The sequence below is a fragment of the Pongo pygmaeus genome, chromosome 1 (genome assembly GCF_028885625.2).
Source record: "Pongo pygmaeus isolate AG05252 chromosome 1, NHGRI_mPonPyg2-v2.0_pri, whole genome shotgun sequence".
Classification (NCBI taxonomy): domain Eukaryota; kingdom Metazoa; phylum Chordata; class Mammalia; order Primates; family Hominidae; genus Pongo; species Pongo pygmaeus.
In genome coordinates, this window is record NC_072373.2 from 170,673,377 (window position 1) to 170,689,711 (window position 16,335).

General features: G+C 41.2%; 1 protein-coding gene across 11 annotated transcripts in view; it reads right to left on the minus strand.

Annotated features, from left to right (window-relative positions):
• FGGY (FGGY carbohydrate kinase domain containing) overlaps positions 1-16,335 on the minus strand; it is a 464,965-nt gene that overhangs the window by 109,820 nt on the left and 338,810 nt on the right. For all 11 annotated transcript variants that reach the window (XM_054485483.2, XM_054485541.2, XM_054485491.2 and 8 more), the window contains one exon: positions 8,187-8,334. In XM_054485483.2, coding sequence (XP_054341458.1) covers positions 8,187-8,334 — 148 coding nt within the window. The remainder of the gene's footprint in view (positions 1-8,186; positions 8,335-16,335) is intronic.

Genomic DNA, 16,335 nt, shown 5'->3' on the forward strand with positions numbered 1-16,335 from the left:
AAATATACAAATAAAAAATATACATTTTCAGTAAAACATATCTATATATTCAGTAAAATTTGTGACCAATTTGGAAAACACCAATTTGGTATTGTGATTATATATATATAATCAGAAAACCAGTTAAAGACACTGAGGATATTAAGCTTTGTTATAGGATTTGATTTTTCATAAGCAAAAACATGAAAAAAAAAAAAAGCCTGAATAAATCAGTGTTAAATAACAGCAAAAACATCCACAAACTCATATCAAAGAGCCCAGGTGTTTCCAAAGCTTATAAATACATCACTTGAAAGCTACTTCAATTAGCTCATGAGCTTCCAGCTCTATCATCCATCTCCCTATCAGAAAAGTCACAGGGGTGCAACCTCTGCTCTCTATTGAGCTCTTGCAGATACCCTGAGTTGCTGACTCCTTCCACATCTGGATCTGTTTAGCGATGCCTATAGCTAGCTGGGATTTGGTCCCTTGGAAACTGGCTAAGATCTCCCAGTGCTTCCTCCCTGACTCTCTCCTGGTTTTCCACATATGCACTATCTCTGTGCTTGCTTTGAAGAGTTGTTGGAGCAGCATTCAACCTCTCCAGCAGTTTGAGTAGCATACGCTCTGATGTTAGAAATCACAGCTCTTCAAAGAAGCAGAAAATCACTTTTTGTTCTGGGTAGTTCTGTACTTTTAACATGAAGCAGAGAAAACATGTTTCGACCAATGGTGAATAGGGTGCATTTGGTGTGTTTTCAGGGCCTGATATGTCTCCAAGGTCATTTGCTTTGTTGAGTGGTTGAGTGGTTATTTCAGGAAAATAATTTTTAAAAATCCCAAACACCACAAAACAAAGGCCACGCCAATTTTTTGTGAATAGAAACTGCTCATATATACGAGAAGGCAAGGACTCTTTCAAAATTCCTACAATGCTAGCCATTCCATAAGGTACACCAAATTTGAGTTTCCTGTTGTATTGATGAGGAAACTGAGGGCCAAGGACTTGAACAAAGAAGATCAATCTCAAGAGCTGTATGAAACTTGCTTTCTGTGAGGACCAAGGGACTGGTGGGCTTTTCTGGCTGGTTGTTTGGGCTGGTGATTCCAGTCAGTTCTGGGGCTAAAATGGGAGGCCCACGGCTGGCTGCTCAGGGTTCAAAAGCCACACAGGATCCTGCTGGCCATCTCGTAAAGGTGCAAGTAAAGGCCACCAAGCAGGAGCTGCCAATTCAAGGGCATTGTTGTGCTGTCTGTCCATCACGCCAACACCTGCCGTCTGGCACCGACAATGACCCTGCAAAGAAGCCTGGGCCACTCCTGCTTCCTCATGGGCAGATCAGCTGCACAGAATTAACCTGCCAAAGGTCATACACTGGTATATCTTCAAGACAAGTTCAAACATAAGTCCGATTTCAAAACCTGGGCCCTCTTTACTGCTTTGCAGTGGTAAAAATCATTCAGCAAAACATTTAAAATAAAAACCACCACCAAAAAAATGCCTAAAACATGCAACTATTCCTGATGGTGAGTATTTATCTTCATCCATCTTTTTTTTTGAGACGGAGTCTCGCTGTCTCGCCAGGCTGGAATGCAGTGGCGCTATCTCAGCCCACGGCAACCTCTGCCTCCTGGGTTCAAGCGACTCTCCTGCCTCAGCCTCCTGAGTAGCTGGGACCACAGGTGTGTGCCACCATGCACAGCCAATTTTTTGTATTTTTAGTAGAGACGGGGTTTCACCATGTTGGCCAGGATGGTCTCAATCTCTTGACCTCGTGATCCACCCGCCTCGGCCTCCCGAAGTGCTGGGATTACAGGCGTGAGCCACCGCACCCGGCCTATGTTCATCTACCTTTATGTGCGACCACGTCATTTTCTTACTTTAAAAGTAAGCATTTTTCTTTGGAGTGGGGAGGGGCATGTCTGTCTTGTTTTTAATCAACCTAAAATCTTCAGTGCTTACTGTTTTGAGACCGACTGTTATTACCTAAGCTTCTGCTTTTTTTAAATAATCGTATGTGTAGCCCTCACCTTTCTGTGCTTCATTTATCAACTGGAAAGGAGAAATGTTTACATAGTGGGGTACCTAGTCCAGCCATGCTATTAGGCTGCTCATCCCCCACCTCCTCCACCTCTCTTTAGTCCAGTGCTTCAGGCTGATATTGTTATCATCAAAAGAAAAATGAAACAGCTAGTCACATGATAGGAGTCAACTGTTACCAGAATAAAAAGAAAATGATACTATCAAGCATAAGGAAGAGATTCCTGGTTATGTCCTGTTCCTACTTATGAAGGTAGGCACCTAGTGTGGAAGGCATTAGAACCAAGTCAAACCAGGAGTGGCTATTTTTTTGAAATCGGAGTCAGTTAGGGTGCGAAGGAAACTAGTACCTTACTGAGAAGAGACAGGGTCAGAGTTTAAATCCAAAGACCACGGTTAGGGTAAAAGTGGGAGGATAAGCCACAAGGTTGGTTGTCAGAAGAACAGAAGAGCAAGGACTAGCTTAAGGAACATGGTTCACTATGAAACCACGTATAATGCATGTTTAAACTCCCTTTCTTAATAGTCCTCCATGCGTTTTGCAAAGTCCAGAGTTTGCATCCTAAAAGGATGGGGTGTGCATCCTAAAAGGCAAGCTCTGCCACTTCTTGGCTTTGTGACTTTGGGCAGGTCCCTGTTCATTCCTCATTTGGCGAACAGTGATTGAAATAACTGTTTGACCATAACGCAATTATTTGGTGCCAGCTTCTGACCTAAGAACTGTTGAGATTTTAAAAAGTAAATAAGCCATTGCTCCTATCCTCAAAATGTTTTTCCTATAGAGTAAATTTAAAACATATGTTATGTCTTATGACAGCCTTGATCTTATTTTCTTCAGTGAAAATCATACTCCCTATTGCTTTCAATGTAGGTTTTAATTCTTTGATTGCATTTTTAGTTGTCTTATGGTCTTTGCCATTTCCCCTTTCTTCTCATTCCATTGTCCTTTCATCTTAACTCATTCTTTCCTAATAAGTTTCTGGCCTGTTTCATAGAGATATGCCTTGAAACAAAATTTCTGGCTGGGAACAGTGTTTCATGCCTATAATCTCAACACTTTGGGAGACTGAAGTGGGAAGACGGCTTGAGGCCAGGAGTTTGAGACCAGCCTTGGCAACACAGTGAGACCCCATCTCTACAAAAAATATTTAAAAAATTAGCTGGGCATGCTGACATGTGCCTGTGTAGTCTTAGCTACTTGGGAGGCTGAGATGGAAGGATTGCTTGAGCTCAGAAGTTCAAGGTTACAGTGGGCTCTGATTAGGCCACTGCACCACTGCATTCCAGTCTGAGTGACAAAGAGCAAGATCCTGTCTCTTAAAAAAAATTAAAAATATTCTACTGAATATACCACAAAGTTCTCTAACATTTTCATTTGGTTTCAGTAGTAAATAATTTTCAAGAGGGCTTTCCTTTAAGTGTTCACAATGGTGTTTTTTTTCTTTGTATGTAATGGTTTTTTTTTTTGTTTTTTTTTTTTTTGTTTTTTGAGACGGAGTCTCACTCTGTTGCCCAGGCTAGAGTGCAGTGGCGTGATCTTGGCTCACTGCAAGCTCCACCTCCCAGGTTCTCGCCATTCTCCTGCCTCAGCCTTCCGAGTAGCTGGAACTACAGGCACCCGCCACCACGCCCGGCTATTTTTTTTGTATTTTTTTAAGTAGAGACAGGGTTTCACCATGTTAGCCACCGTGGTCTCGATCTCCTGACCTCGTGATCCGCCCGCCTTGGCCTCCCAAAGTGCTGGGATTACAGGCGTGAGCCACCGCGTCCAGCCGTATGTAATGGTTTTTCTAAGGGGCCATTATTTTTTCAACATTTACTCTAACTAGACAGGTACACATGTTCAGTATTTCCCAGCATACGGTACACATGATTTGTTTTTTTTTTTTTTTTTTTGAGACAGAGTCTCGCTCTGTCGCCCAGGCTGGAGTGCAGTGGCACAATCTTGGCTCACTGCAACCTCCGCCTCCCAGGTTCAAGCAATTCTCCTGCCTCAGCCTCCTGAAGTAGCTGGGATTACAGGTACCCGCCACCACGCCCAGCTAATTTTTGTATTTTTAGTAGAGACAGGGTTTCACCATGTTGGTCAGGCTGGTCTCGAACCCCTGACCTCATGATCCAACCGGCTTGGCCTCCCAAAGTGCTGGGATTACAGGCGTGAGCCACCGCACATGGCCATGATGTGCTCTTATCCCCACTCACTGTATACTTGAATTTGTCTCTTCAGATCTACAGCTAAATGCCAATTGGCAGAGTACAGCAGTTTTTATTTTCTGTAGCTTTGTTGGACTGAGGTAGATCAGCACTGCTTGGCTTTCCAAGCCTAGAACTAGTAGTGCAAACTACACCCTTCCTCCCAAGTTTACAGAACTACTAAGGCCTTTCCTGCATCTGCCCCATTAACAGATGCTTAGAATGCAAGCCATCACCCTTCCTCCTAATTCACACTTCCTGCTTGGGTGGATTCTTCAGCTGGCAGTTTTCAAATGGAATGAACTGAAAGAGTGGCTGGGAACAGGGTCGTGGGGGGATCTAGGAATTTAAACTCACTGGCTGCTTTCCAAAAACAAAACAAAAAACCCAACCATCAGCAGCAAAGTAGAGGAATAGCTGTGCTGTTTTCAGATTTAAAAGAACTTTGTGCTTTTATGCAAGGGAGCAGAAGGTGGCAAGGTCCAAACTCTTTCCACAGTGGATCACACATGACTTTGTTCTTATGTCATATATGATGTAATCAAACAAGTTGCATTCATCATATAAATTCTAGAAAATCCTCCCAGATTTTCTTTGGGAATACCAATTCTAGTTTTCCTAGTTGAACACCATCCTAATTGCTAAGGCCTGCATGAGTTCATGACTTTTTTGCATTTTTACAAATATTTTCAAGAGAAGCAGAACAAGGCTGCATCAGGGTTTGCTAGCCCAATGCCACCTAAAAACAATTTCAAAGTCAGACACGTATTGAGCATCTCCTTCAGCTTGCACTGATTATTACAGAGATCACACTGTAAAATGATTATACACACACACACACACACGTACAATAATTACCTCCCCTACTTTTATGTGAACTTAGGACAGGTATTTTTCTGTTTTCTTTGTATTACCTGGGCTTAGCACAGGCCTGCACATAGAAGGTATTCAATAAAAACACAGTGAATGGGTAAACGTTTAACAACGCAAGAAAAGAGTCACCTGAGGGGCGAGTAGAGAACTGGGAGAGTGCAACGCTGCCAAAGCAGGAATATACAGATATCCAGTGGTTTTCTGAGAAAACATTTTCTTTTTTTATTATGAAGATAAAATGCTAAAGGCAATCTATCATTGGTTAGACAATGATACAAGGAACCAAAATTGTAGACATTCACATACCATGCTCTCTTCCCTCTAGAATACTGCACATACTATGATTCCCTTGGCCTCAAATTCCCTTCCCAGCTTCACTCAGTGTCAATGTTACTTCCTGTCTGGAGCTTTCCTGACTGCTGGGACCAGGTTGGGCAATTGTCTTCCATGCATCTGGAGAGCTCTGGACAGCGAAGGCCACCTGGAGCTCAATACTACCTTTCCATTCCCTGTTTATATCTGCCTCCCAAAGATGGTGATATTCCTGAGGGCTGGGATTGTGTCTAGCTACTCTTATATCCCCCAACAACTGTAACAGGGCCTGTATTTGTTTGGTGAATAAACAGTCTCATAATTATGATACAATGGGAGTTTATCTTCATTTACTTGGAAGTTAATACTGGTATTAAATACTTACGATATGGATAGTCAGTGTCAGTAGCCATTTAATTCATTTGGTATTAGTAAATTCTTCATATGTTTGTTTTATCTAAAGCAACAAATGACCTCTTTATTATCTCCATGTTGCCTATAAATTATAAATAAGTATATACTGAGCACTTACTCTGTGTCCAGGGAAACGTTTTACGGGCCAAAAGAAGAAATTGTACGTGGATCTTGCTTCATTGGAATTATCCTGCGATTCTAGTTCCTATTAACATTTTATCAAGCACTCGTCCACCCCCAACTTTAAACATGCTCCATGAAGGTAGGTATTGTCGCATCTTACTCATATCTACAGCAGTGCCTGGCACACAATAGGGACCCAATTAATATTTGCTGAATGAGTGCTGGAGATAGGCATCATCGTAGTTTCCAGCAAAAGGATATAACATGATAACAGAATAATTTCAGGGTCATTATTTTGATGTTTTCCAAAACTGGATTGAAGGAAGGAGATTTGGGGTGAAGTATTTAGCTCAGAATTGCCTTCCTTCTATCTTATTTAGGTCATCTTCTCCTTCCAGTGTTGTGGTGCAAATTCATGGAGTGATAACTATTCCATTGTAGCCTAACCCAAGGACAGTTATAAAGGGAAATCATTGCCAAGAACTACCAAGTGATATATGAGGTATGTGAACAAACATACAACTTTTTAAGAAAGTAAACATACCCAGGATTTTTAGATACAACTGGGCATATGTCCCCATGTAAGAAATTCCTTTTGGTGCATATACACTTATTCTCATGATATGAGAATTCTTCAGAACACTCCATTGATTTCTTTGGAATTTCATTCTGCATTTGGGTCACCTTTATTAGAATATCCTTCTGATGATAATTCTTAGGTCTTGAATGTCAGGATTGGTTTTAAAAAATGGATAAAAGCTACTGGGAGACATGAAGCCTGACATGCTGGGTACTGAATTGGGGTATGACAGACATTGGCTAGGGAAGGTCCCCAGGTCAGTTTTATCTAAAGCAACAAATGACCTCCAGAGCAATGACCATTTTACTATGCAACACTGCTTTGTTTTGGGGTCATTTAAAACACTGGTCAAGCTTCTTAACTGCTTCAACATTTTAAGTATCTAGCTCTATTTGGCTTCAGATATTTGTCTCTAATTAAGACACTTATTTCTGTACCCATATGAAATGTGTTCTTCCCCTACCCCCTGTTTACAGACAGAGCTGGTTATCTGAAAGTATGACTTTCTAGTTGCAGCCTGTTGCCACATGGCCCTCTCTGGACATTATTCTTCTGCCTCTATAAAAAAGGACACCAAGCTCATGATTTGTTGTGTAGGCATGCTTCATGGACTCCAGATCAACATAACCTTTGTCATGTCTAATTTTCTTTTCTTTTCACCATGACTCCCTTTTAGTAATAGAAGTTGATCATGTCAACTAGGTAATGAAAATAAATTTCAGGTCTTCCTGCTGGCATCATAAAAATATTTAAAATAATCTCAATAAAACTAATCACAAAATTGTAGTAGTTTGAGTCTTGAATTCTTGACTCCATCAGGCCTGCTCCACTGTTACGCAGCTTCCTTTGCATAAGCCTTGCCTTGTTTACAGCCTCCATTCTGAACTCTGCCTTAATGTACCTCACACTCACCTTCTCAGCTTCATGACGTTTTCCTGGTTCCTGCATTCATGGCTTATTTTCTTATTTGTGGCCTCACCTGGCCCCTCCTCTACCTTTAACCTGCTTCATCACACCTCAAACATGATTCTCCTGGTGTCTAAGATGGTATTACTTTTATATCTCAACTGGGGTGGTTGAGAGTTCTCCCACCAAGTTCATCTGGCCCCTCTAGGAGAACCTAGAATATCCACAGAGGAAGTGACCCTAAAGGGCACTAAGAGCAGGATTTATTTTCCAACATAAGTTATAAATTACATTTACTTATACCAAAGTTTAATCTGAAATCCTAACTATATTAGTGTAGAGTCTGAACAGCCCTGACTCAGAGCCTAGGCCGATGTGTGGCTGTGGCCAGCAAGACTATAGGTGGTAATATTTACCACTGATTTACTGGGCAACCTAAAGATGCAGCTGGAAAATATGACTTTACAAACTGATATAAATGCCAAAATTACATAGGCATGACTTTTAGCCACTCCACAGGACAAAGAGCCAGCAGTAGCTGAACTAGGAAATGCTGCTTTTAACGCTTTCAAGGTTGGCTCAGAAACAATGAAAACTTTCAGCAGCTCATCCCAGGGAGCAGCAACAGCAATGCATCTGCACAAAGCCAGTGGGCTGTTGGCCTGTTTTATTTTTTTCTTTTCCTTTTTCCTCACTTTGCTTCTTCCAAACTTCGTAGCCCTTTGGCCTGCCTTCACCCATGTGCAAGGACTAGCTGTTACTTACCATGCCCTTTAGTGTCAGATCTGCTAAGGGAGAGCGGTTGCCATGGAAATCTGGCCAAACATGTAAATCAACAGTAAGGAAACCCACAGGCTGAGCCTTCTTAATCAGATCCAGGTGACTGTTCAAATATGCATATATACTCTGGCATCTGGAAGAGAAGTGAATTTTATTTTTAAAAGGGGGATAGGGTCAGGGAGCAAATCATTCTATAGAAAGAAACCATTTGTACTTCCAGATCCAGGAAAGTAAGCAGGCTTCTAAAAGCTTCAGAGAAGCTAGCCCACTGTACTCTCAAATCACACTGTACTATCACCAAGAAAGGTGCCACGTCCTAGTAGAAAGGTTTGGAGTCAGAAGACTGGATCCAGGAATGGCTTTACTCTTAGTAGATGTATGGCCACGAGAAAGTTATTCCAACTTTCTGAACCACCCTCTTCTCATGTGTAAAAACAGATATCAATCCCTGTCCAACTTACCTCATAGGGTTATTGTGAAGATCAAAGAAGGTTATGTATGTGAAGGTACAGTATTTTGTAAACTGTACAGTACTGTACATATGTCAATAATTTATTAAAATCAGTATTCCTAATTGTAATAATGATGATGAGTTGATAAATGGAGAGAAATATAAGTTCCCAGACTCGGATAGGATTTTGCTAAGTAAAGTGACTGAATGTTATAAATGCAGTTAGGATCAGGAGTTAGAGACCTGATTTTCAACCTAAACCCACCAGATGACATTGTGTACGTTTTTTCTTTTTCTTTTTTCTTTTTTTTTTTTGAGATGGAGTTTCACTCTTGTTGCCCAGGCGGGAGTGCAATGGCGCGATCTCGGCTCACTACAACCTCCGCCTCCCAGATTCAAGCGATTCTCCTGTCTCAGCCTCCCCGCCCAGCTAATTTTTGTATTTTTAGTAGAGACGGGGTTTCACCATGTTGGCCAGGCTGGTCTCAAACTCCTGACCTCAGGTGATCCACACACCTCGGCCTCCCAAAGTGCTGGGATTACAGGTGTGAGCCACCTCGCCTGGCTTTTTTCTCCTTTTTAAGTCTCAGTTTCTTCATGTGTAGAATGAGGGAGTCAGACCAACTCTTTCATTCTTTACATGTTCAGGTGAAGAGGAGGTGGAGAGAAGATGATGGGTGTGAGAGCACCACTCAGTTCAGATCTTGGTACTACCTCTCCTAGCTTGGTAAAATGGGCCAGTGACTTAACCTCTCTGACCTCCAATTTTCCCACTCATAAAATAGGTTTAATAACACCTACCTCGCTGGGTTAAATCACACCACATGACACAAAGATGAAAGCTGGTCAGCCTTCCCCTCTTAAAAGATGCTGCTTTCTAAAAGTTCTGAACCAATGATTTCAAAAGAAAGTAGATATTGCAGCAGTTGGCATCTGTGCTACTTCCCACTAGGGTCCTTGGAAGTCTCTTTAAAGGTTAAAAACATGGCTTGTATAATGGCAGAAAAAAAAAGTATAGGAAATCAATATCCAAAGGAGGTTAATATCTAAGATACCTAAGGCATTATTTATGTTTTGCATTTTAAAAGTGTTTTAGAAGGAAGGCTCAGTGATTTCTAGTTCTAGTTTGTGATTGGGAGAGTGTCCCCATGGATCCCATGAAGTTGCCAAAAGTTTCCTGTACTTGGTGTAGGGAAACAAACCAATGAGTAGAGCATTGATTTTTAAATTATCTTTTTTCCCCCATTTACCAGTAGAACTCCTTTATTTATTTATTTTTATTTTTTTTTTTTCTTTGAGACGGAATCTCGCTCTGTCACCAGGCTGGAGTGCAGTGGTGCAATCTCGGCTCACTGCAACCTCCGCCTCCCGGGTTCATGCCATTCTCCTGCCTCAGCCTCCCAAGTAGCTGGAACTACAGGTGCCCGCCACCACGCCCAGCTAATTTTTTTTGTATTTTTAGTAGAGACGGGGTTTCACCGTGTTAGCCAGGATGGTCTCCGTCTCCTGACCTCGTGATCCGCCCGCCTCGGCCTCCCAAAGTGCTGGGATTACAGGCTTGAGCCACCGCGCCCGGCCAGTAGAACTCCTTTATTAAACAAAAATTGTATGTAAATATTCAATGTAAAAATATAGAAAAGCAAAGCTGCTCTGTGTGAGCATGAGTGAGTGTGTAAATGTGAATGCATGTATGTGTGTGTGTGTGAGTGCGTGTGATGTGTACTAGGGCGGAGGTGAGGGCAGTCCTACTGCCCTACCTACCAGCAGTTTATTTGCTTCTTGCTGTAATAGCTCATTCTCATCTGCAAAAATCTTCTTCCTTCGATCATATTAGGAGGAAAGATATTACTGGGAAAAGGCTTAACAACTACAGTTAACACCAGTTGCCATTCCCTAAGTGTATACCAGACCTTCCAGCACTGCCCAGTTGGGGAGGTACCACTGACATACAGAGGAGATGCTTCAAGAGGTGAAGAGACAGGTCTGAGTCCAGCTTTAAACCCTTCTCCTTGTGATTCTGAAGCCACGGACTCTCTGTATCTTAGGTCAGAAATTATTTATCAAAGCCCCAAAAACTCAAACCCTGTTTTAGAATGATTCTATTATGGCTTCAGGAAAGGATCCTCTGAAGCCTCCATACAAGGTAGAGCCAGAACGATGTATCAGGGAACACGAATATGATAACCTTCTGGTTTTCCATCTCTTTGCTCTCTCAGATCCTGGTCCAACAGGAAACACATTCACAAGAAAAGCCTTGAGAACATCTTTTCTAGCCAGAAGTCAAGAGTCTGCACTAATTCTTGCGACTTTCCACTTCAGAATAGCCACTGCTCTTAAAGTAAAGGAATTTTTTTTTTTTTTTGGAAACACATGTCTATAAATCTTTTCATTCGTCTCTCAAGGAATCTCAGAGCAGGGCATTTGGTTTCAGACATCTGGGTCAATAAGAACGTATAGGCCTAATTATTATTGATTCGTCATTGTCTCATTTACTGCAGGTCTTTGCAAACAGTGAGATTCATTTAGCCTCTACATATATGGCCACTCATGCACTAATGAGATCCCTGGGGGACGGGGCATATGCTTACCCCTTTGACTCCTAACCTCCTTGCAGCTGTATGTTTATTCTTTGAATGCAGCCATTTCCCTACATGTTTTTTCAATTATATCTTACCATGTGTGCTATCTGAGTATATCATTCAAAATGAAATGCACTTGGAAGACATTAAACTAACTAATACAGATCATTATTCACATAATTTTAACCTTGCATGATGCCTTTTTTGGTTCTGACTTTGTGTCATTTTGTATGTTTTATCAGTTCCTTCTCAAATGGCAGCCTGCCTTCTTCTAGCTAGGGAATCACATATTAACTGTGATCCCAAGTGGATCGCTCTCCCTCTCTCTCATGAACCCCAGGCTGATATATCCTGTCTCAGAAGGAGAAACTTTTGCTGTCCACATCCCATTGGGTATCATGAAGAAAATATAGTTTTAATAATCATAAAGTGACTTACCACGTACCAGCTGGATGATCAGGTAGGCAAACCCTCTCTGAGCCTATTTGCTTTTTTTGCTATTGGGGCTAATACTGTCTACTTAAAGGCTGCTATGAAGATTAAACATAGAGCCCTGAGCACTATAAAATGACAGGTTTATCAATAAATAGTTTCCTCTTCTTTGCCATAATAAGAAATTCATTTCTAGTTTTTTAAAAATCCAAGAATCAAAGATTTTTTTTTTCGGACCTATTGCTTGTAATCTTTTTTTTAAAATTATTATTATTATACTTTGGGTTTTAGGGTACATGTGTACAATGTGCAGGTTAGTTACATATGTATACATGTGCCATGCTGGTGTGCTGCACCCATTAACTCACCATTTAGCATTAGGTATATCTCCTAATGCTATCCCTCCCCCCTCCCCCCACCCCACAACAGTCCCCAGAGTGTGATGTTCCCCTTCCTGTGTCCATGTGTTCTCATTGTTCAATTCCCATCTATGAGTGAGAACATGCGGTGTTTGGAAAGGCAGACAGCATCCCTGAAATCTCTCATGTCCTCTCCCTCTCCATAAATCACCTAATTCTTTGGGTTCACAGGCTGCCCAGAGAGTATGGTGGTCATACTCTTAAACCAAAAAATCAGAATACATGGTATAACAACATATACTTGTGCCCTTTCTAGCAGTAAGAGAAAGTCTTAGAAAAGAAGCTTCCATATTGTCTGTCTCTAGTTCCTTACTTCTTTTTTTTTAGACAGTCTCGCTCTGGTCGCTAGGCTGGAGTGCAGTGGCGTGATCTCAGCTCACTGCAACCTCTGCCTCCTGGGTTCAAGTGATTCTCCTGCCTCAGCCTCCCGAGTAGCTGGACTACAGGTGCACGCCACCACGCCCAGCTAATGTTTTTGTATTTTTAGTAGAGATGGGGTTTCACCATGTTGGCCAGGATGGTCTTGATCTCCTGATCTTGTGATCCGCCCGTCTCGGCCTCTCAAAGTGCTGGGATTTCAGGCGTGAGCTACCACGACCGGCCTAGTTCCTTACTTCTTAACCCAATACACTATGCATTCCGCCTGCTCCATTCTACTGAAACTGGTACCACCATGAGGAACAATACCCTCTTTGTTGTTAATGCCAATGAACCATTTTGGGCATTTTACACCATTTGACCACTCCTTCCTCATCTGTTCTCTTGTTTCTGAAACATTATTCTCTCTTGATTTTCCTCCCTCCTCTTTGGCTGGTTCTCCTTCTTCACTTGTTCATTAAACATATGACATCTTCCAGAGATCTACTGTCTTTCACCATTTTCGTACTCTTTATCTCCTCTTGGATGATCCTAACCTCTTCTCATGGCTCCAGTTACCATCTAGTGCTGAGGACTTCCAAATCTATGACCTTAACTCCTGTCCATTTCTTTCTTATGAGTTCCAGGTCAAGTATCCAACCACTCTTCAAGTGCCTCCTGTTAGATGTTCAAAGACAACTCAACTAAGAATGTCCAATCAGGCTTTCTGCACTCTTTCCTGATTGATTCTTCTACAATGCAACCTTGATTATCACTCCCACACCTATCTAAAACCCTTCAGATGGACACAGCCTTCCAGACATGCTGGAATATACAGAAGATGGGGACAGGGCAAAGGAAAAGGCATCTTATGACTTCCCTACACATGCCCCTATGCCACCAGGCACTGTGCTGAGCTACTGGTAACCAGTTGGGAGGTAGAAAATAAGAGGATTTATGTCCTAAATCAGCACAGACCCTTGGTCTTCTAGAGAAGACACCAATGCCCTGAGCACTTTCTTTTATTTGCATGCAAAACAGAAACCAAAGAAATGTATAATAGGCCAGGCGCGGTGGCTCACGCCTGTAATCCCAGCACTTTGGGAGGCCGAGGCGGGAGGACCACGAGGTCAAGAGATCGAGACCATCCTGGCTAACACGGTGAAACCCTGTCTCTACTAAAAATACAAAAAATTAGCCGGGCGTGGTGGCGGGCACCTGTAGTCCCAGCTACTTGGGAGGCTGAGGCAGGAGAATGGTGTAAACCCAGGAGGCGGAGCTTGCAGTGAGCTGAGATAGCGCCACTGCACTCTGGCCTGGGTGAAAGTGCGAGACTCCGTTTCAAAAACAAAAAAAAAAAAAGAAAGAAAGAAATGTATAATAATATCCAGCTAATTTCTATAAGAAATCTTTCTGAACTCAGAGCCATCAAGAATTTACTGATTATCTTTGCATACCATGGGGGAATGAAAGGTGTTAATATTATCACACTGACTGTCCTAGCTCAGGGAAGGCTAAGTAAATATTCAGTGATAGACTCAATGCCCCAGTTGTCAGAATGAGGGTCCAAGGTTTAAAAAGTCATAAAGGCAAAAAGGGGACTCTCAATACAAAAGAGCAGAACGGAAAGAGAGAAAAATTTTTAGAAGTGAAGTCTGAGAGCTCCCAATAATCCTCATTTCCTCATCTAGAATTAAATGAGATAATATATGTGAAACTATTATCACTAAGCACAGTGCCAAACATACTGCAGATTCTTAATAATTGTTATTGTCCTTTTTTTCCCTTTCTTTGCTTGAGGGGGATTTGTACAGCCTTTAATGGGAAGCTTTAAATATATCTGCGATTCACGATATAGAGGACTAGTGAATTTTAAGAAATTGATATTTAGTGGGATTATGGGAATTACAAAAGCAAAAGAAGTTTGAGGAATATATCAGATCAAGAAAAATTAGCTGTCCTCAGAGGAATAACAGAAAAATTCAGGGAAAGTAGGAAAAAAGAAAGATTAAGGAAAAAAATGTGCACTAGCACAACAAAGACAATATTAAGGGCTTTGAAACCAATGTTCTATATCTCCTTATTTATCTACAATTTTTCTTAGAGCATTTATCAATGGCTGGCTATATATGTATATATGCATATGTGTATATGTATATAGTATGCATATTTGCATGTATGTACTACATATATATGTGTATGTGTGTGTATATTTTTATGAAAGCAAAGACTTTGTTTGCTTGGTTCATTCACGTATCATAAATGCTCAAAAGATACTCATCAGACAGATGAGCCACAGACCCTGGATTTTAACTTTTGCTTTGCTGCCAACCTTGAATCTAGCACTTGTGGATTATGTCAAAATGTTCTCACTAAACCCTGTTGTCACCAGAACCTAATTCAGAGACACTGTTAGTTAAGAACCTCTAAGAGAATCAAGTTTAGAGGAAAAGAGTCAAAATTTATGATCGACATAAGGTGATCTCTGCTAAAGAGTGAAATATCTGCAAATTTGGCCCCACATGAAGAGAAACTTTGGTTACCAGTTACATGTACGGGCACATCTAGTTCTTGTTTACTTAATTTATAAGCTTGCAAAACACTTCTCTTCAGAGATGGGGCCTAAGAGGATTATTGTAAATCAAGAGTATAAAATACTCAATCTGTTTATCAACACTTGTTTCCACAGTTTCAAACAGGATTTGCTGACCCTAAGCTCTGAGATAGGGGTGACCTGCATTGCTGTTTTCAGAAAGCCCCAAGTCATAGCAAAAGAGACACATGGTTCTTGATTCAGAAGGATTTGTCTGCCCTTCCAAACAGCTAACTTCATTTCAAAAACAGTTATGCCTGTTTCTTTCTAAGACCTGAAGCATAAAGGGTCCCATAGTTTTAGAATATTGTACTCATAGACCTAATAAGATACAGATAGACTTTCCTTTGTAAGACAATAAAAGAAAAGCGTAAGGAAACCGAACTAACATTTACTGAATACCTACTAAGTATCTGGGCTGGACATAAAACAGTCATTAAAATATACACAGAAATGAAGTCAAGAGCATAGCTGACATAGATCATCTTGGAAGAGATGCCAGAGAAGAGGGCCAGGAAGCTAGCTGTGACAAACGTTAACGTTAATGGTCAAGAAAAGAACTATAAACTCAAGAAAAGCAGGTTAGGAAGGAGGAATCAGAGATACAGGAAGAAAACAGACAGGGTGACATTCCAGAAAGTCAAGGAAAGAGAATGTTAAAAGGAGGAAAAAGTGATCACTGATGCCCCATGCTGCTGAGAACTAAAGAAAGGGGAATAAAAAACATCCTATGGACTTAGCAAAATAGAGGTCACTGATAACCTTAATATGAAATGTTTCAGGGGGCTGATGGTGACAGAATTCAAACTGGAGTGGGCAAGGAAGGAGTAGGAAGTGGGGAAGTAGAGACCAAGAGTACAGGCGATGCTTTGGAGAAACTCCACTCTAAACAGAAGGAGAAATACAGGGAAGTAGCTGAAAATGGGTTTGAAGTTATGTGAAAAGACGTGGGATTTAAATCCAGTTCTGACTCCATCACTGAATTCTGTAAGTTGCTGCTTCTGAACCACCCTATCCTGTTGTTTCTCTGAGTTTGCATGGTAATCCACAAATTCTTGCTTCTTTTTATTATGATTTGCAACAGAAGCTACTCAAATGACGTTTATCTATAGAAGAAAGTTCTGGAAATTTTGAGTATGTCATTGCAAAACTAAATATTCAGTAAGTTTGTGTTACACACTAAAATGTTCATATACAGACATTCCTGTGACCTGCTTTCATCCTATTAATGCCTGTAAAATGAATTAAGTAGGGTAGCATTATTGTAATTTATGGATGAAGAATCTAGTAGTCATTGAGACAT